Source organism: Pundamilia nyererei, unplaced genomic scaffold, assembly GCF_000239375.1.
Source record: "Pundamilia nyererei isolate P.nyererei 1_Seehausen unplaced genomic scaffold, PunNye1.0 scaffold00122, whole genome shotgun sequence".
NCBI classification, from domain to species: Eukaryota; Metazoa; Chordata; class Actinopteri; order Cichliformes; family Cichlidae; genus Pundamilia; species Pundamilia nyererei.
The window spans coordinates 56,333-77,885 of NW_005187523.1; the positions used below are offsets into that span (position 1 = coordinate 56,333).

General features: G+C 43.1%; 2 protein-coding genes across 3 annotated transcripts in view; one reads left to right on the forward strand and one right to left on the reverse strand.

The window, feature by feature from the left end:
• Nucleotides 1-397: 397 nt before the first annotated feature.
• Nucleotides 398-9,576, reverse strand: cbll1 (Cbl proto-oncogene-like 1, E3 ubiquitin protein ligase). The gene is made up of 7 exons (XM_013913267.1): nt 9,316-9,576; nt 7,758-7,922; nt 5,701-5,733; nt 5,396-5,502; nt 5,141-5,224; nt 4,987-5,060; nt 398-1,852 (listed from the first exon to the last, which is right to left on the reverse strand). Exons 1-7 carry the CDS (start codon nt 9,326-9,328, stop codon nt 844-846), a joined length of 1,485 nt encoding a protein of 494 aa, XP_013768721.1. The 5' UTR covers nt 9,329-9,576; the 3' UTR covers nt 398-843.
• Nucleotides 9,577-12,315: 2,739 nt separating this feature from the next.
• Nucleotides 12,316-21,553, forward strand: part of ppp6r2a (protein phosphatase 6, regulatory subunit 2a) — a 15,475-nt gene continuing 6,237 nt past the window's right edge. The window contains exons 1-14 of one of the 2 annotated variants that reach the window (XM_005742603.1): nt 12,316-12,779; nt 16,338-16,507; nt 17,017-17,271; nt 17,839-18,025; nt 18,343-18,480; nt 18,568-18,633; nt 18,740-18,852; nt 19,210-19,323; nt 19,506-19,632; nt 20,089-20,241; nt 20,536-20,760; nt 20,853-20,917; nt 21,006-21,121; nt 21,201-21,286. In XM_005742603.1, coding sequence (XP_005742660.1) covers nt 17,045-17,271; nt 17,839-18,025; nt 18,343-18,480; nt 18,568-18,633; nt 18,740-18,852; nt 19,210-19,323; nt 19,506-19,632; nt 20,089-20,241; nt 20,536-20,760; nt 20,853-20,917; nt 21,006-21,121; nt 21,201-21,286 — 1,617 coding nt within the window. In that variant the 5' untranslated portion in view covers nt 12,316-12,779; nt 16,338-16,507; nt 17,017-17,044. The remainder of the gene's footprint in view (nt 12,780-16,337; nt 16,508-17,016; nt 17,272-17,838; nt 18,026-18,342; nt 18,481-18,567; nt 18,634-18,739; nt 18,853-19,209; nt 19,324-19,505; nt 19,633-20,088; nt 20,242-20,535; nt 20,761-20,852; nt 20,918-21,005; nt 21,122-21,200; nt 21,287-21,553) is intronic. The other variant, XM_005742604.1, reaches the window with a different exon arrangement.

Sequence of the window (21,553 nt, forward strand, 5' to 3'; positions counted from 1 at the left end):
GTACCTTTTTATCAATCATTTGTAATTCCTAGTTTTTATCTCTTGGAGATATATCATTTATACTCTTATAAATGCACCAGGGGGACTCTGTACGCTGTATACTGTGTATATTGTTGTATTGGCAATAAAGTTCTTGAATCTGAAAAACTGCAATAAATCACACTGACCTCAAAGAGACAAGAGCCAATTCTTCACCTTCACCAGCATGCATGGAAACAGATTTATAGAACCTCCAACTAAAAGTGCAACTCCTGCTCTTAATCACAGCCTTCAGGGGAAATGACAGCACTTTGCTTAAAGTAGCTTGCTGTATGGTCTTTTCATGACGTGACACTGCAGGTACATCGTTCTTCCTAAAAGGGGCCAAACCCAAACAGATCACCAGACAAAGCATAGCTTCATTTTTCCACAATATATTTTTAATGAGAAATACTGAAGACCTCGTCAGTCAGACCAAGTGATAAATGTAGTTTTCAGTAACTTCTGTTAAAGAAACCAGCTGACATTGTACTACATCACATCATGTCAAACAAAAGGATAGAAATGTGCTGTTAAAAATTTATTGACTCAACATCTTTAAATGTACATGTGTGGCATCAGCTAACATATACAGACATGTTTACCATATGTTGTTTCAAAAACAGGACACTCCTGCTCTCTTCCAAGTCAAAAGTATGTTCAGTGGAAGGTTTAGCACAGTTAACTTGAGTGTGCACCACATACACATTTGCTTTGGGCAGTTTTATGGAAATCAATGTCTACAACCTGGAACCCTGAGGTTTACTATCACATTACTCAGACAAGCAGTATGGAACAGAATGACAGACTCATTTCGGTGGTAGTTTACTGATAATAGGGCCGATACCGGCCCTGATCCGGATGGTGCGGACCAGGCATTTGGCCCTGGGGAGGGGGTCCCTGCATTCGTGGAGGTGGGGGTCCTCTTGGGGCGGGCCACATCCCAGGACTGAGCCCTCCTGGCTGGGTGAAGGGGGGACTGAGGGTACCCTGGTCTTCAGGGAACTGCTGCATGGAGTTCGGGTTATAATGATGAGGTGGTGGGGCATTAACAGGAGGGCCGCTATGCTGTGGTGGAGGTCCTGGGGGTGGGTGATTCATGTAAGGGGGTATCATGTGCGTTGGTGGAGGAGTAATAGGTGGGGGCGCTGTGGACATTGGGGGAGGAGGGGCCTGGTTGTACACCATGTGTGGTGTCCCAGAGGCCTGGGGAGGATGCTGCATTGGGTGGGTAATGGGAGGCGGCGGGGGAGGCGGGGGACCAAAATGCTGTTGAGGTGGTGCCATCATATGGTGAGAGTGCGACACTACGGGAGGCTGGCCAGGATAGTCCCCGGGGTGGTGGTGGGGTGGCTGGCCAGGGCCTGGCCCAGCAGAGAGGGGCTCGCGAGAGGAAGAGGAGTCGTCTTGAATGGGCACAGTGATGAGATTACTGTGCTTACGAGTTGTTACCGTGGCAATGCGGAATGTCTCAGGACCCAGAGAAGGAGTCGGGGGCGGGCCTTCGTGAGCGGAGGGAGGTGGCGGCTGACTGTAAGGATCGTGGCTCCCGTGCTGGAGCGGGTTGGTGAGATGGACATGGTTCTTGGGTAAGTGAGGTGGAGGCAGGCGGAAACGCTCAGATACATCAGAAGCAGGGGGCAGGTGCACGGGCTCCTGGCGGCCTGCAGAAGACTTGGCAGCCCTCATGTGGCGGTGGTTGACGTGGGCCTGGAGGTCACGCTGAGACAGGTAGGTGCGCTTGCATCCTGCTACGATGCTGCACATGTAGAGGGAACCACGTTGGCACTGTTCAATGCGCTGAACCGGGTCTGTGCAGTTATAGAGGGTCAGGCTGAAGAAACACAGACAAAGTCAAACAGCTCAGTTATTTAGTTGGACAAGTTCGCTGTTGATCTAATCAACCTATTTTTGGACCGGGGGACTTCACAGTACTCACAGACAATATGCAAACTCCACACAGCCTGTTCATGGCTTAAACCGCAGGACCTTTTTTCATGAGGCCACAGCTCCAACACCATACCCGGGGCTGCTGATGGGACTGTATGCAATAATGGGCGTAGCTGCGGGAAGTTTATTGTTTTGTTTTGTTTTTTGTTTTTTTGTTGATGAGTGAGTATAGGGGTGGGATTTAATAAGTTTTCTTCGTCCCATTCCTTTTTTCAGGCAATTTTTGTTTTTTGTTTTGTGCATTTATGTTCAATATAGGTATTTGTTGTGCCTGGAAATGAACAAATAAATGAAATGAAATGAAATGAAATGAATACCGCCCCAACTGGTCAATGTGGCCCGTTCCACCGGTACCTACTCACCTCGACTCGGTTTTCCATTAGGTGGTTGTACCAGGTGCTTTTTTAGTCCCTGCTCAGCCGGGGTTGCAGTGAGCGGGGTCAATGCAAAAACCTCTGTGACCTCAGCAGATTGCATGCCACTGACTGTCCAGTCTACGGCGTCACTCGCTGAGTTAGAGGAGCAACTCCATCAGAAAAATCAAAGCTGCCATTTTTGAAACCTGCCAACATTATGAAGGCTCGTGAAAACCGACTTCATGGCCCTTAAGCCTGACAAGAAGCCACAGGCTGAGGTATACCATTGCAATTACTGAGCTGTATTTGTGTCTCAAACAAAGTCAGAGTTTCGGACACATTGCTACAACAACCCTATGTACACTGAGGTGCGACTCGGTTGTAATTGAAAAAGACCAAAACACAGTCGAGTTGAGTGGAGCTGAGTAGATACCATCTCTATTAGCCCTGTCCAGGGTGTACTCTGTTCAGCCTATCACAGCCTGCATGGGCTCCAGCCTCCCTACAATCCTGAAGTGGATGCTGTAAGTGCTGCCTTTAGTTTTCCTTGCTATCAGAATGCTCAGTAGGCAGTATTTCTACGAGCTCAGCAAGTAAAATATTGGCCTAACACAAAGAACTGTCTTCAATCTGGTTGAGGAGGTAGGTGGAAAGACTTTAACTGTCAGAATGATTCAGAGTGCTTCGTGCACCTGGCAGCGTGGGTGTCAATCTACTCGACTGCAGGTTTTAACAGATTATTCGGGTTCCCGTTTCACTTTTACAGGACAAAAGACTTCAGATGTTGCCTTCAGATTTTCTTGAGGTCCCATTCCTCACGTCACTAAGGCTACGTCCACACTAGCCTGGATAGATTTGAAAACGCTCCGCGTCCACACCAGCGTTTTCAGTCGTTCTCACAGAGTTGTGCGTCCACATTGAAACGTCTGAAAACGCTTATGTTCCAGTCCTGCGCATGCATGAAGATTCGACCTGCCTCATTTCTGTCTGCCGCTTATTTACTCTCCGGCTCTTTGAAACGTGGCGGCACAATGTCGATGAAAAGCAGCGAGTTTTTTAAATAGACTAACGATGACGTGGAGTCGTTGCTGTGAGTAACACAAAAGTACAAAGTTGCAAAAGCGAGTGAGAGTTAAAGAATTTAAAGAAAAGCTCTCTGAAGCATGTACAGACTGATATTCATCTCTAACAGGGCTGTCAAACAGAACAGCTGCTGTATAATGCCCTCTGCTATCTGTGTTTAATTGGTCACATGACTGCATCACATGACTAACACTACAGCTGGGAAATAGAACGATAACGATATGTGTTGCGAAATAACTTTTTCTCGATAGAAAAGTTAAACTATTGCGACAGACCTCGCCGCTCTTGTCCTCTTAAAAAAAAAAAAAAAAAGAACAGCCAATCCAAATTAAGTAGCGCAGAGCCGAACCAATCACAGCTGCAGCGTCACGTCACGTGACTTGTTGCGTACAGCACAAGTGCCAAGCCGCACATGTGTATTTGTTTAGGAAGCAGCCAGCCGCCGTGCTGCCCGGGTAATGGAGGAAATGAGTGCGCCGACTAGAGAAATCAACCGAGCGTGACCGAAGGTTACCGAAGAGAAAACAGATGATGGTTCCAACGCCGGAGAGACTGTCGAAAGGAAAGGCCAGAGAAGTTCTGTAGTGTGAAGGCATTTCTGCTATTTCAAGTCTGACAAAAACAGAGCAGCTGCACTGTAAATGTGCCGAAAGCAAGTCTGGAAATCCAATAAAGCGGTGCAGCTCAGTCTCTGACTGGAAGCGCTGATTCGTCATTCGGCTTTTGTCAGACTAAAGTAACTGTTACAACTGTTTGAAAAGCTCAGCTATACAACAAGGAGAGATTGAGAATTTCCTTTTAGTTCTCAGTTTATTTGATATTGACAAAAGTTAGTCAGTTTTGTCTGTTCTTCTGTAAAACAAACTAAGATTTATTTTTAAATTAATATTTTGTTTCTAAGTGGAATTGACAATTTAGTCTGTTTCGTTTGTTCTATTTTGAAACTTAAACGCTTTAGCGGCTGCCTTTTGTGTAGTTTGCAATATTTGCCTTTATTTATCTGAAAAAGTCTCATGTTCCTTAAGTACATCTACCCTGTTGAACTTATTATGGGAAATAAATATTTAAATAAAAACAAGCTGCTGATTATTTCACATTTTACTTGTGAGCAACGGCACATTTAAATCTTACAAATAGTTATTTGGCTTATATCGTGATGGACATATCGTTATCGCCTGAAATGAAAAACCCATATCGTGATATGAAAAAATCTCGTATCGCCCAGCTCTAACACGCATCATCGTTTTTGAAAGTCTCTGTTTTCGCTGTCCACGCTGCGACCAAAAGCACCGTTTTCAAATGTGTGCGTTTTCAAAAGCGTTTTGAATACGCTGCGTTTTCCTTGAGCAAAACCGCCGTTTCAGTGTTGACGGGAGGCCAAAACGGAAAGAAAACAATGCGTTTTCAAACAAAAACACATTAGTGTGGCCGGAGCCTAAATCAGGGACATCTTAGTGGCTTTACACTGTAGTGATTTTATGCCCCTGCTGCTCAAAGTACTTGCAGGAGTCGACTTTTCTGGCATCCAGCCATCCTTATTTTACCCTCATTGCCATGTACCAAAGTTAAATAGTCTCACCCTGGGCACATCTTCTCTCCTTTCTTCTCATGAAGTAGAGCACAGTCATAACAGAAAACATGTTTGCAGGGAATCTGAGGAGTCAAATTGGCAAGAGTTAGACAGTAACATGACTCTGAGATGTTGTGCAGAGACACAGCAATAAGACATGTACCATCCGTCCATACAGCTGAATAGGGAGACCGCATTTGTCACAGAAGTGAATCGGAACGTCATCCTTTTCTCCAATCAAGTTTAACTGTTGAAATAAGAGGACACAAAAATATGACACGCATGTAATGACCACTAAAACCAGATCATTGCATACTTTTTCTTTAATTCCAATACTACACGTCTTACTGGCGTGCCAGATGCTGGTAATGATGCTACTTAATCATTAATATTGTTTCCCCTCACACAGCAGACGTACCTTATAGTCCCAGAACAACGGTTGTGGAAATCTCCTCTGACTTGCAAACACATCACCAGCTTTAGTTCCACAGTCAAACCTGTCCTCTTGCTTAAAGCCAAAGTTATCTGTAGTAGAAAGAAAAAAACAAGAGTAGCATTAATAAAACAGTATTTAAAAAAACCTGACACTTTTCCCAAAGAGGAGGGCAAGAACATGGCACAGGGTCACTATCCAAAGGAGCTTAAAATATTCTGTGTGTATAAGACAATTACATGTACATGGAAACTAAAATGAAAGGTACAAATAAAATCTAAAAGGCTTACTTGATGCTGTCCTCATCATCGACTTCATGATTACTTTGTTAAAAAAAGAAAAAAGAATCAGCATCGGTATGGCAACAACAGAAACTTCACATAAATAACATTTAATAACATCTAAACTGAATTTATGAGGAAAATAATAAAAAGGACATCCATCTTCTGCACTGTGTGCACGTGCCGCAGTTAATCCTTAAACAGCATGATGACATATGGCAGTAGGCTGTCACAGTGCTACTGTGTGCCAACGTATTATGATTCCAGACTGGATGACTGTAAAAGCATCAATAATACAAGTGTTACACTTTCTGTTAAACTGATACTGTTATGATGTATTGTAATTGATACGCCACGACAGGTCAGGCCAAGAATAAATGACGGCTGTGAGCGACAGAGACAGCTGTACAAAAGTACAACAACATACAAAAATGCTTGGGATCCTTTTTTTGAGTATTTTGTATCAAGTCCAAATAACAAAGATGAGCCAGCAAATATGGATGAACTGTGAGCTCTATCTGCCCAAAGAAAGGTTCAAACTACCACTGCAAGTGTCACTGCACAACAACTGGTAAAGAAAGATGCCCACATGTCAACCTGTAAGTCTGTTGCTACCACTGGCACATCATCTCTGTTCAGCCCACGAGTACGTCGCTGATACCTGTGTAACACGTCATCGAGTCTACAATGACTCCTACCACCAGAAGAAAAAATGAACGTTTTTTCTCCCTCCACAGAGATACTTAATATACTGCATGGTGCCTCCGTTGTGTAATGTTTTTTACATTTGCCTAACTTGTGAAACATTCGTGGTTCAGGGCCAGGAGGAGAGACAAAGCACACTGTGGGCAGCCAAATCAAGTGTGCAGCCCAACCCACTGGAGTGGGGATGAAAGAAACGTCTGCTCCATATCCTGCACATATATCCCAGTGAAATGTGACAATGATATGAAAAAGGAACATCTCAAAATAGGGCTGTGCGATATGACCAAAATCTCATCTCCCGATATAAGACATCTGTCGTCCGATAACGATATAAATCACAGAAATGTAACATTTTCTGTAAAGTCTGTGAATCTCAGGCAGCTCGACTTGGTGAAGTGTTTCCTGCCTGTTCTAACGTTTGAGTCTAAGGTTTATTTTTTAGCACCTGGCGGCTCTTTTTTACTTCTCATCAGTAAATACTCTGCATCTTTCACGTGATTCAGTTTATTTTGAAAAGTCTCAACAGGATCTTGAGCTTTATTGTGAAAGGTTTATGTGGAACATAAACAAGCGGACACGCATATAAAAACAGGCGCTTGTCCATCCGTAGTGTGGTTATATTAAATATAAGAGAAATAGAGAACTTTAAGAAATTAATAATAACTACAGCGACCATCAGAACCATGAAAAAACATTGCTGTAAACAGTTTATTTTGCGACACCACGAAACAAACGACAGCGTAAAATGAAACGATAGATGTTTTTATATCGTCATATATATGGTTATATCAAACAGCCCTATCTCAAAACTTATATTGCAGAAAAGGAACTCCCTTATTTTGAAAAGAGGAAAGGTTGACCTTTACAAACACCAGCTGAAAGACACCAACAACAATGCATTAGCTACTTTAAAAACTAACCAACAAAGAGTTGAATATCATTAAGCATGCTATGTTTATATACTTTACAGGCAAACGTACTAGGCTACCTACATATTATAGCTGCTCAGCCACAAAACCCACAGTGCAGAGTTTGTGCTGGTGTGAATGGAACTCTGCATTGGCAATTTTTTACAAACCATGCACCTTGGCACTGCTTTGTAGCTTTATGTGGGCTGCAAATGTAAGAAACATTTCATGAATTGACTTATTTCAACTGCCACAATATTTTACAGCTCCACTCTTGAATTCAGTGAATGACCCATGTTTGTAAAGGCAGCTAGCTATTCAAATTTATATACAGTGGCAATAGGATTGAAAAAGTTTTGATTAAGAGGTGTGGCCCAATACTTTTGCCTATACAGTGTGACATCATAAAAACATTAGTGCTAATGAGCATTTTGTACCACATAGTGTGCCTACCATCTTCTCCAGGCTCACTTTTACAAGTTCTGCTGACAGGTCTCTGGGGGCGCTGCTGAGGTTTGCTCCTTATTGGCTGCTTGGACAGAAGTTTGATGGGGATTCGTCTGCGAACATCCGGGCCTCCCAAACTCCCAGAGCCATCGCTTCCTTGAAGATCATTGTCTGTGGAAGAAAAAGAGTATATCAACTGAAACAGACTGCTATATGTTGTGCGCTGTACATTGGACAGTTACAGAGTTAGTGAGGGATACCTCATGTGGTGGACTCAAGAGCCACACCAAAATTTAACAGTTACACATATCATCTACAAAGAGTTGTTTTTAAAGCCTTTAGGACGTCACTGGATTGTGACAGTGCTTGTAACAGAGTCTGTTTACATTGGTTACATAGATTACAAATAATTTCATTCTGGAATTAGACTTTATGGTGAAACTCAGTGACTCATAGGTTAAACAGGATGCTTCGTTTTGGGTTCCACAGTAGATCATCTGCCTCCGTCTCATCCAATCCCCATCTTCTATCACACCAACCTCTGCCTGGCAGCTCCATCTTCTGTCCCAGCCTTGCCTTTGTCTCCAAACTGCTCAATATGAGACATCTAATGCTGTACGTGTTGGTCACTCCCAATGAAAATGTTAACATCTTTAGTGGACTACCATCTTGTAACGCTTCCTCTCACTCGCCCCATTATTATTCAGTAACAAATCATCTTTGACACTCATCTCTACCCTGCATGGACTCTTTGCCATTCTTGTGTATTGCCCGTTGCTTTGGATGGCTGACCCCAAATATACAACTCATCCACCTTCATTACGTATACTCATCTTCACCTTTCCACACGCTTCATTCACACACAACCTTTCCAGGCTTGATTACCTTCCACCTGCACCCACTCTCACAAGGTCGCCTACGACACAGAAACTTGTACCTGTCCCTTAGCAAAGCCACAACAAGCGAGGAGGAGCTCAGAGCCGCAGATATTTATAGTTGGCAATGGTTTATCACTTTAGTGACACTGCAGTAATATAAACAATTGGAAATTAGATTAACAACGTTAGCGTTTCGCCCTTAATACTATCAGCAAAAAAGGGCTCGTGTATGTGGGTTAACAGTCAAGAGACTCGTTATAAGATATAGTTTCTTTATACAGCTAAGTGGTTAGCATATGCTAACAATCAAGCCCCATTCGCGCCCCAACTAAATCGCAGCTAGCCGTAAACCCACCAACATGTGAGAATATATCGTTTGCAGTTGAGTTTAATAATTGCATAAACTCTGGTGGAACATTTCGTGTAATCCTCCAGACCAACTTAGGGCGTAACGTTAACTTTTGGCGAGAAGTACTCAAGCCTTTTTTGGCTAGCCCGCACCATTCAAGCTTTAATGTTCCCCTGGGAGATTACGGGTTAGCTTAGCAAAACCACTTTCCACGAGGGGGCTTTGTAGTCACGTTAGCTCTTAGAGCTGGTATGAAAACGGCTACGCAGGTTAAAAAATATATAGCATGAATAACAAGTTTTGCTAACGTCTCGGCCCTACTTTGCATTTTGCTTACCGCTTTGGTCCATGATCCAACGAGTGATCGCAATGCATTGTGGGATACGAGAAACTGACGAGGAGAGGAGGTGAAGTGAAAGGGAAGGAATGAGGATAGGAAAGAAGGAAGCGAAAGAAGGACGACGCAAACAGGGTTAAAAACTTAAGAGCTAAAAAGAAACTGTAGTTAGTTCACGTTAAAACCAACAAAGAAAAACAGCCGCGCGTTATGCCCGTGTACAGTTGGCCTAAATGGCTGGGTAACAATACTGAAAGTAAAGACAGGGCGTCGTTGTGATATTTAACAGAAACGATCGTCCATTTGTTTTCTGTATCGACGCAGTTCTGGAACTGGAAACTGGAAAATCTGAAGGCTTGGACTTTCTATCATATTTCATAAACATGTTGCTGTAAAGTTCAGGTTATTATTTATCCACTGTTTACATTGTTTTAGCAGAAAAAAAGCTAATTGTATCCTTAATAAAAAAATATCTGCTGCCATAGTTTAAACACTTGTTAGATCATCCAACATGTGCTATCCATGCATATTTACTTAGAATGAAGCTTGTTTCACAGCTGAACTGATTCACATTGTTTCATAGAGTTTCTAATACATACTTTGTCTAAAATGAATGTCATCAAACACAGAAAGAAGGTTGCATTTTGACTTTCATTGTAAACTGCTGCACACTCAGGCAAAAGTCCTGAGTCTGCCCATATGGGTTTTATTTTGCTAGTAAGTAAAATAAAAGTAAGTAAAATTGTATTTGTATAGCACCTTTCAAGATAAAATCACAAAGTGTTTCACAGAAGCTAGAACATAAAACAACATCAACCAAAGGCAAGTTTAAAAAGAAGGCTTTTAACTGTTTTTTAAAAGAACTGACAGAGTCTACAGATCTGAGTGGAAGAGAGTCCCAGAGTCTGGGAGCCACAGAAACAAAAGCTCTGTCACCTTTTGTTTTTAATCTAGTGTGCTGGACAACCAGCAAGCCCTCAGGGACCTGCTGGGAATATCAGGATGAGGAAGATCACTGCTGTAAATTGGAGCCAGTCCATGCAGTCCTGAGGGTCAGGATTATATGGGGCAAACTGGAAGCCTTGGTCAACAGCCTTGCAGCAGCATTTTGAACACCCTGCACACGTTCCAAGGAGGCATGAATCTGCTTAACATGAATATCCAAGGACAGAGCTGTAACACCAATCTTCCTAATAGAAGATTAAACAAAAGCGAGCGGGCCTAAATGTTTTAATACCAAAGGTACAAATTTATCAGGAGCAAAGACAAGGACTTCAGATTTCTCAGCATTAAGTTGAAGATAATCTTCTGCATTCCAACCTCTGATAGAATCTAAGCATCTCTGCAAGATTAGAAGTTTAGAAACATCATGTGGCTTAAAGCAGATATATAGCTGAAAATCATCTGCATAGCAATGATACGAAATGTCCTTAAAAGTGCTGAGAAGTTCCTGAAGAGGGAGTAAATATAACAAAAACAGTACAGGTCCCAGGACAGAACCTGTGGCACACCAAGAGGGGTGAGAGAGGACCTGAGCTTGGAGGAAGCCACAGAGAAGGATCACATAGATTTAAACCACTCCAAGGCCGTTCCTGATATACCCACCCAGTGTTTTAGTCTATCTAACAGAATATGATGGTCGACAGTATCGAAGGCAGAGGTCGGGTGCACTCAGCATCATAATTCATCAGTATATCACTGGACACTCTAAGAAGTGCAGTTTCAGTGGAATGAGCTCTACGTAAACCAGATTGGAAATGATCAAGATAAGATAAGATAAGATAACCTTTATTAGTCCCACACGTGGGAAATTTGTTTTGTCACAGCAGGAAGTGGACAGTGCAAAAGTTATGACGCAAAAATTAGAATACAATAAGAATAAATACAGTACACAGCTCAGCTGTACAGGATAGAATAAAATAATATACTATATACAGTAGAATAAAATAGAATAAAAATATACAATAAGATAAAAATAGAATACGAATCAAGAATGTTATGTTGACCAAGAACCGCTGTGAGTTGCTTGGCCACAACATTCTCTAAAATCTTGGCAATAAATGGTAATTTTGAGATAGGTCCATAGTTGATAAACAGAGAAGCATCAAGTTCGGGGCTTTTAACAGCACTTTTACAAAAAACAGGCACCTGACCAGAAAGCAAAGAGGCATTGATGATTGTAAGCACACTAGGACCAGTGGACTGAAAGACCTTTCTAAACAAAGGTCCAGATAAAACATCAAGAGGGCAGGAGGACGGGTTCATTGAATCAACTAATTTGACCAGCTCAGGTAAGGACACTCAGATAAAGTCAATGGTTAAGCCTAAAGAAAAAACGAGGTGTGTGTCCTTTGGCATGTGTGGGGCCAGACACATGCTGTGTAAAATGAAAGTAGTAGAGAGTACAGATTGTACAATTCTGAAAACCTTGCAAGTCAGTATCAGGTATGAGCACCTTCTTCAGCACGTTGCTCTTTTAAGCAGTTTTCTTGTCCAGGAAGATCATGGATCTTATTTTATTTCAGACATAATTAGTCCACGTCATTAAAATAAAGGAAAAGCACTCTTCTGTGAATGTTGGCCACTTTTTGTTCCATTCTCTAACAAGATAGTCTCAGGCTGCTTCGATAATGTTGATTTCTTGGGAGGTAAATCTAACAGTGCCATTGTGCATGTCTCAGGTGCACTGGAAGCAAAACGTAAATAAACGAAGTGAGACTCCGAACTGCAGCCATGGTACACTACAAAGCAGAAAACCCGACTGGTGTCAAGTCTTTATTGTGCATTTTCCACCGATTGTTTTAAAATTACAGAATGATCTTGCCTGTAAATGTTTATTAGTTAAAATGCAATTAAATATAAACGGCACTCTTCAGACAGCAGGTTTATAGCTGCAGGTTTTGAAATAATATGGATCTCATGTGAAAACGAGGACAGTTTGATGTGTGATAGCAGCGTTGCATCACTCAGCGCTTTAAGATGTTTTGGAGAGCTCGGTGCACGGTCTCAAGTCGAGGCACGTCCCCGACGCGCGTGCCCGCAACCATGTCGCCATTTTGATTCGAAAAATATGACTGAGTTTTTCCTGCTTTGCGTGCTAAACTTAGCCCCGCGTTTGAATTACTTTGTGTGCGAGTACGTATCATACACTTTGCATTTGAAATAACTCGGATTGTTATTAACACCACGTAGTCATTCACGCGGGGGAACAGCTTATTTTGTAGTCTTCTTAGCCACATTTGACTATCGTTAGCTAAGTTGAGCTAGCTAACGGCGGTCTGTGCTGTCGCAGACTGACCCCTTCTTCAAAACAAATCACTATTCGCTCACAGGCTAACGTATGTTAGCTCATACGGCTAGCTAACAGTAGCTGGACAGCTAGTGATTTAGTAGCTGGCTGCTTAACGAAAAACAGCAACAACTCGGATCACACGGAATTACTCGCAGCGGACATTCAACCAAAGGTACGTTTTAACCGGGAATTCTTATCGTGAGTTTGAGCGTAGAGCTAATCTTAACCCTGCTGCTGCAGCAGCGACAAAGTTAAACCCAAGTTAGAGAGCTATTTAAGTTGGCCGCTCAGTACACGTTAACCGTTGGTAGCTAATTAGCTTATGTGCTAATCAGAGAAAAGGAGGAACTAACCATAGCTGAGTTGTTCCCCAACTTTAGAAGTTGGTGTCTAAATATCGTGAATTAACACTGATCGAGATACCAGTGCTGGTCTATCGGCTAACTTCGCACAAGGACTCAGTAATGGCTGTTGGATTACTTAATCGATGTTAATGTAACATAGTCGTTAACTGTTAATGTTTAGTCCCGTCGACGTTAACGGAACTCATTTTCTGACCGATACGTCTCTTTAATAACAATAATAATGGATTGCATTTATATAGCGCTTTTCAAGGCACCCAAAGCGCTTTACAATGCCACTATTCATTCACTCTCACATTCATACACTGGTGGAGGCAGCTACGGTTGTAGCCACAGATGCCCTGGGGCAGACTGACAGAAGCGAGGCTGCCATATCGCGCCATCGGCCCCTCTGGCCAACACCAGTAGGCAAGTAGGGTAAAGTGTCTTGCCCAAGGACACAACGACCAGGACAGAGAGCCCTGGGATCGAACCGGCGACCTTCCGGTTACAGATGCGATTCCCAACCCCCTGAGCCACGGTCGCCCGTAAATGCTGCATGTGTTTTTTATAGCTCGGTAACTAAAGAGCCAACGTTACTTTAGGGGTGTTCGGAGTCGGCTGAGGCCAGCAACGCAGACTTACTGAGCTGGAAGTAACTACACACTCTGTAGGTGAAGTGGTAGTTTTATCTTTCATGTTGGAGTTACTGGTGACTTCAGCAGTGTATGTGCTGTAGCATCGATCCCATGTTAGTCTGGTATCATTTGGGCATTTGTGCCCTCCTCTGGAGTTGAAGTAAACAGAAATCTGAGCCCCCACCGTCAGTCAGTTGATGTGCATTTCATGCCAGTGCTGTGGAAGCTCAGCTTACATGTCTTCAGTTACACACCAGTGTCTCTTATTGTCAAACAATCTTAAGAAATCACTTCAGTTACAACAGTTTATAAAGTGTGACCCGTTACCAAATCCGCATCATGTGATCAAAGTCTGAAGCCATATCATGGTTGATGGCTGACAAAGGTACTCCATAATGTTAACTTAAAATATTTTGGGACCATCGCCTGTCTTAGATATGTCTGGTCAGCTTAAAACATTTTTTACAGCTTCAGTGCTTTAAAATGCAATTAAGCAGCAAACTGCAAAAACTGCAGCTTCTGTTCGCCCTCTGAAGTGTGCGGATTGGTTAATCATTTGGTAGCTGGTGTCACAAGGTTTCTAGTACAACCCAGTGAACACTGGTTCGCTATCAGCTGGGCTGTTATTTACATTCACAGTGAGTAAAAGGAGAGTTCATGGCAACAGACAGGTGGGATTCCCTTTCGCTTGATTGTACAGCTTTTTTTAACTCGCCTAATTACAGGCTGCCGTTGGCTCGCATTATCCACATGTGTGCCCTTTGTGTGCCATTGTTCCTTTTTTTCCATCATCTCTTACATGTGCCAGAAGACTGTTTTTGTTGAGGTTGCCTCTGGTTTGTTCTATTTTGGATGTAAAGTCAAGCATTTGCTTTCCTGCTCGGTGTCCACAGGGAGCATTCAGCGGGTTATTATTGCGCTTGTGTACTCTGTAAATGCATGCCAGATGGACGCTGCTGCTGCATGTGCAAAGATCCTCCTCAGGAAAATGGGAAAAGAAAAAAGGGGAAGCACTTTGATTTCCTCCTGTAGTTTTACTTCCATGGTCAACAGTTAGATCTGTTGCACTGCCCGCTGAGACACTTTGGCTTTGACAAAGTCAGCAGATGTAGCTGTTTCGTGTCTCTGCTGGTGTGTTAGGTTGTCTAGATTAGCTACCACAGTAACTGCATGGGGGAAAAACAAAACAAACAGCCTGGTCACAAAAGCATTTTGTACTTTATTATTACTTTTCTATTTTTTAACGGATTCTAACAATATGTTACATTGAGCTGTTACACCAGAGAAGAGGGGGAAGTTGACCTAAGCAGTCAATGTGTAGAGTAATGAGCTTGCACATAGCATTTGTACAAGTTGTTACTCTGTCATATATAGAAAGTCAAAGTGGTGGATTGCCAGATAGCCATGGAGAAGTCTTCAAATAACGAGGTCAACTGTGGTACAAGTAGAGCTGGGCGAGATGGAAAATAATCTTATAACAATATCTCACGCTGTTCCCTGTCAGTTGGTATTGATATAAATCACTATTTATGCTCAACGTAAAGCTTAAAGCCTTCGTTTTACTCTTGGTGATAATATAGGATTCATTTTAGTTTAAATATTAGTCATTTTCTCTCAGAAGTTGAACGTAATAACAACTTTATTTTAGCTAACATAAGTATCTAATAAACTTAATTGTAATTCTCACTGGTCAAAAGCAAAAGAGATAACTCACTTCTTCAGTTCAAATAAATAATGTCTCGTGTTTATATTGAGAAAAAGTCAGTTTTGAGTGAAAAAACACTTTCAGGAAGCTCCAACGTGAAGAAAGGCTAACTTTGTAGCTGCTGCCAGACGCCACAATTTGTTTTACGCAGTCAAAATAAAATATGCAGATGAACCGTTAAATTAGTCTGATATGATGTTTAATTCAGGCAGCTTGTTACCAACCGCCCTGCTTTATATGGCAGTGATACCTGTAACAAGAAGGAGTGAGTATAAAGGGGGACAAGGGGTGTACTAGACCATAGTGAAACATATTGTATTACATATATATTTGTTTTTTTCTAAGACAGTAAAAGTACACATGGGTGACTGACTTGGGTCTTTTAGGCAGGACACTGAAGTTAATATGTTCTATGATGTGTTAACATCAGTCATTAACATTTTTACCGCTCAGTTGTATTTTATTTATATAGAGCCAACAACAGTTGCTCAAGCTGCGAAAACGCCATCAGAACGTCTGTTTTTTAGAGCAGGAAATGTTGCATCCAACGTCGGGGCAAACCTCAGAGAATCCTGATATTCTTGCTTTTCTTCATTGCATGTGTTTCTTTCACACATGCACACTCATTCACTAGCCCACTTACACAAAATGCCCTCCAAGAAGGGTAGAGGCAGTTTTACTTCGTGCCTTAGGTTCCAGTAGTGTATGTGACTTATTTACTGTACTTTTGATTATTTATTCTTTAAAAAGAATAAGTTTTTTATGGCAGGTGCGTGCAGTGCGAGCGCTTACCTGCCTGCGCAGACGTTGTGTGCAGTCAGAATATTAAAAACTTTGGTTTCCATTATAAAAAACTACAGTGGGGTTTTTTGTCTTTTGAACACGATACATGATGTAAATTATTATTATGTATTATTTCTCATTAATAAGACAAAAGTATTTCTTATCCAATTAATGGATGTAATAAGCAACAGGTTACCTGATTACTAAAAGAATTGACTCCTGGTACCTTTTGTCAGTTAATAATCAACCTTCATGTTGTGCAGGGTATGGTGAGCCTCTCAGCGACCCGTCTCCTAAAGAGGCCCGCGTTTTAAAAGGAGACCCATGCTGATAAATGCCAGGCCTCGCCACACTCTCTGTCGTCTGCACAAACACAAATGCCTGCCTGCCCGTGGGGGAGGTCTGATTAAAGATATCCACATTTCATCCACTGGTATGTGTGAACACTTTACTGTCAGGCATTTGTGTCTTTTTCTAGTTACACTATGACTGTGTTTACTTGGACCAATGTGCGTTTAAATCATGACAACGTTTTCTGTCTTAACTGATATCGCCTCCATGTTACGTTAGAGCGTCAGTTACGGTCCAGGTTTGAACTTCTGCAGCCTGATGTCTCGCAGCTTAGCACGAACACTGACAAGACCATATGTTTCTGTCTCATAAACCTATGAAAAATTCAGTGCAGGCTGTATGATGTGCTCTACATTAATGCAACATTGTGACTACAGTTGGCCCGTGAGAGAATGCTGTTTACAGGACAGATTAAAGTTAATCCCAGAATATTACCGTTGCTGTGAACATTGTCTTTGGTATAAAAGGATAGAAGTACTAGTGCTGTACTAATCCTCTTGTTTCTTTACGTCAGCTTGGAGCCCCTGCTTCCTCATCCCAACCTTTCACTCTTAACTGTCCTACTCCTCTCTCCTCGCTCTGTCGGCCCAGGGCTGTGTCCCCCCTCCCAGCGGCCACCATGTTTTGGAAGTTTGACCTGCACACCACCTCCCACATTGACCAGCTGCTGGACAGGGAGGACGTGACGCTGAGAGAGCTGATGGAGGAGGATGACGTCCTGCAGGAGTGCAAGGCCCAAAACCGTCGGCTGCTCCTCTTCCTTTCCCAGGACCACTGCATGCAGGAGCTGGTCAGCCTCATCACCACAGAGCCACCTGCTGATCTGGAGGAGCGAAGCCGCTTTAAGTGAGAGCCCACACTGACTCTTAGAGACTGCTGGGAGAGTGGAGACATTACTTGAGAGTTAGATTAGAAGACTGGGAGCAAGACGAACACAAAGTGGAACATGCACCTATTTCCAAAGACAGATGTTGAGCCTGAGTTGAATTGATTTGCCTTGATGTCAATTAGATACAAGCACCACAGTTAACTCGCTTGTTCAGTTAATAATTCAGCTCATGGGTCACATAATAAAGAAATCTAACTCTGTCCACATACACAGGATTTATTTAGGATTTATGAACTTTACCAGGAAAATGCTGTTGTTGTTTGATATGCACGCGCTGGTATTTTTAGATTAAATGCTGAAGTTTATATGCACTGTTGTTTGAAAGGAACGCAGCAAAAAGAAACTTCCAGCTTTTTGCATATATCCACGTTTTGCTGCTGTGATTAAATCCTCACACACGTTGAACCTGTAACCCCATCACCTTCATTTTCCTTCACTCATACTTGCAGTGATACTTTGAAATCTTTAGTTTGACACAGAGATCTGATCTTAACGTCAGTCTGTTGTGTTTTTCCCTCTGCAAGGTTTCCCAATGTTGCTTGTGAGCTTCTGACCTCAGATGTTTCCATTATAAACGATAAGCTGGGTGGAGACGAGTCTCTCCTCGAGATGCTCTACCACTTCCTGGAACAGGACCCACCTCTCAATCCTCTACTAGCCAGCTTCTTCAGCAAAACCATCGGCAATCTCATTGCCAGGAAAACCGAACAGGTAACTAGTAAACAAGATATGAATTCCTCTCAGATTAAGCGAATCATTTAGGAACATTTCCACACACCAAAGTTTCAGAGAGTAATAGCAACTGGAGCAGGGCGTTTTGTGGGGTCTGCTGAGTTTCCTGGGACTCAATAGAAATGCTCGTCCCCACTTTGGAAAGTCAGTCTGTTCCTCCAAAGGTTCCTAGTCCCGGAGGAAGAGTCCAGTGAAAACATGCCTAGAGAGCATAAAAACCCTCAAATGTGAAAATCTAAGATTGACATTAGCTGTCTGTGAAAATCCACAGTCTTTCACATTGTGTCATTTTCCAGGTTATTACCTTTTTAAAGAAAAAAGAAGGCTTTATTGGTCTGGTGCTGAAACACATTGACGCTTCTGCCATGATGGACCTGCTGCTTCGCCTCATCAGTTGTGTGGAGCCTGCCCCTTTGAGACAGGATGTTCTGCATGTAAGCGACCGAAATGGCTCGTATGTCCTGTGAGTAAGCTCGAACCTGGCGCATGCTTTTAAGTGATCTGTTTCTTTTGAATCCTAGTGGTTAAACGAGGAAACGTTGGTTCAGAGACTCACAGAGCTCATCCATGCTGGCAAAGATGAGGAGGTGAGTGGGTGCAGCGCTCGCTGTGCTGGCCGAGTGTTGTCTCGATGTTTCCTAATCATTTTTATTGATGGGTTCGAATAATTTAATTGGATTATTTATTTTTCAGAGACAATCAAATGCGTCCCAAACGCTGTGTGACATCATCCGCCTTAGCCGAGATCAGGCCAGTCAGATGCAGGAGAACGTAGAAGCCGACCCACTATTGGCTGTGCTAGAATCGTAAGTCTGCGGAGCGCTTGTATGTTTGTAGTAACGTACAACTCTCTGTAGGAACTGTGGGGATAGCTTTCCCACATCACTCATGCCTGCTCTTCCTGCTCTGTCCACACCACACACCAGCGTCATTGTTGACTGTTGTTTGCTTAGTTCTTGACCTGAAATGGAGAGGCATTAAAAACCTCAGGTTGTAGCATGTGTACACACAGACCTGCTGGCAGAGCCTGTTTGACTGCAGCTTTGATTTTGTGTGGGTGTGTGTGAGGTTGACTTTGTGCCTTTTGAAAATGCTTCCTTTTGCATCAGGAGCTAAAACATTGTTGCTAGCTGGCCTGTTAATGGTGCATAAATGTGTTCCAGGCAGGAGAGCGTGGCGGGGCTTCTCAAGAACATGTTTGAGGGGGAGAGGAGCGAGGCCTCCATCGTTAATGGAACTCAAGTGCTACTTACCTTACTGGAGACCAGGAGGTCTGGGTGAGTCCCTCCAGTTCTTAATCATTCAGGATGTAAATTGTGCTAATTTTGGTGTCTTCCTGACTCTTAAGTGACGTCATGTAGTAAATTTGTATTTTACTCGCCTCTCAGTCGAGACAGTAGAAAAGACCCGTCACAGTCACTGAGCTGATATGCTGATTGTCTCTGCTTGTGTCTGTCAGGTTGGAAGGGCTGATGGATCTGTATTCTCAGGGTTATGAAAGGTCTTACACTGTCAACAGCAGTATTTTAAATGCCATTGAGCCCCATTTAAAGGACTTCCAGCAGCTTCTTCAGGATCCCCCCAAGGTAAAGACTGCAGTGTAGTCAGAGTGTAAGCATGAGCATGGTGCAGCCTTTGAACACTGGAGTCACTCAGCTGCATGTTTGTAATGGTACTGCACTTTTCAGCGCTGGTCTTATTTTCCAGTATTGTACAGCTGACGCTGCTGTTAAATGTCATGTTATAGTTTTGACTTGATTTGGGGCAGGGATAGCTCAGTAGGTAGAGTGGTTGCCCCGTGATCGGAAGGTCGGGGGTTCGAATCTACCGAACGGCTACCCCCTGAGCGAGGTACCGTCCCTACACACTGCTCCCCGGTGCGCCTGCTTAGTGGCTGCCCACTGCTTCACTGAGTGAATGGGTCAAATGCAGAGAGAGTAATTTCCCCACGGGGATCAATAAAGTATACATCATTATTATTATTATTATTATTATTATTATTAAAAAACAATGTCCATATGCTACTTTCACTCTTTCCTCAGAAAAGTGCAATATTGACGACCTTTGGCCTTCTAGATCAGCCACTGGGGAATGCTCGCCTTCATGTGGCCCGGCTGGTGGCTGCCCTGCTCCAGACCAATGCACCCAATATCTGCCAGGAGCTCTGTAACCTGGCCACCATGGACCTGCTACTGGTAAGGCTAACCTTTCTAGAAGATGCCGTTTGTATATTGTACAGTGTTTTGGGAAATTGCATGGGATTTGTACAACGTTAGTCAAAAGGTTGGGAAGCACTCTTTACCCATCTGTGAAAGCAGGTTCAAATAACCCTGCCCTGCTGTACTGGTTCACGGTCACTGGTAAGGCTCCAATATTACCAGCACGTGTTAAAGGGCACAGAATCAGCTGTCCATGTTTTTTCTCAGTAACTTGCTAAAATGTTTAAAATGAAATGCACGTACTGGAAATCCCGTGTCTGCTTCCTGTAGGATCTGTTCTTCAAATACTCCTGGAATAACTTTTTGCACTTCCAAGTGGAGCTGTGTGTGGCCTCTATCCTGAACCATCCTTCCTCAGAGGAGCGGCCAGGCCTAGGCCTGCAGAACCACGAAGAGAGCGCTACAGCGTCCAGCCCTCAGGCGCAAGAGGAGGACGCGACAACGGATGGGACGAGCGACCCACAGACCTGCATCCACGGTGCGCTCGTGGCACATGTAAGTGGTTACGCACGTCCCGCCCTCATCACACGACACTGAAACATTTCCACAGAATCACAGCGCTCACATGTTGCTGTCTAAACTCTTAGCTCTTCCAGAAGTGTCGACTGCTTCAAAGGATCCTTGATGCCTGGGAGGAGAACGATAGAATACAGTAAGTCTTCCTTCTGTAGGTTCCTGTGTTTTTTTTCTTACAATCAGTGCTTTGAGTTGAAGGTAATAACTGTGTCTGTGACTGTCAGGGCTGATGGTGGTACCAGGAGAGGCAACATGGGTCACCTGACTAGAATAGCCAACATGGTGGTCCAGAACCTGGAGAAAGGACCAGTACAGACCCAGATCTCTGACCTCATCAGAGGTATTTATACAGTTGTCCAGTGTGACTATTAAATCTTCCATTTTAACTGAAAATCACTGACCAGTGTTTGCTTTTGCAGAGCTGCCAGAAGACTGCAGAGGTCGCTGGGAGAGCTTTGTGGACGAGACCCTGAGAGAAACTAACAGGAGGAATACCGTAGAACTGGTGAGTCCCTCCCACCAAATACCTGGCAGGTACAGCACTGTGCAGAAGTCTGAGGCAGGTGAGAAAATGCTGTAAACAAGGGATGCTTTCAAAACTGGGAGTGTTAACCATTTATTCTCATCAGTCAACAACAAGCAGTGAGTGAACAAAAGAGAAATCTAAATCACATCAACGTTTGGTGTGAGTAGGGATGGGTATCGTTTAGGTTTTATCCGATACCAGTACCAAACTGGTGCTTAAACGGTGCTCGAACCAGTGCTTAAAGAA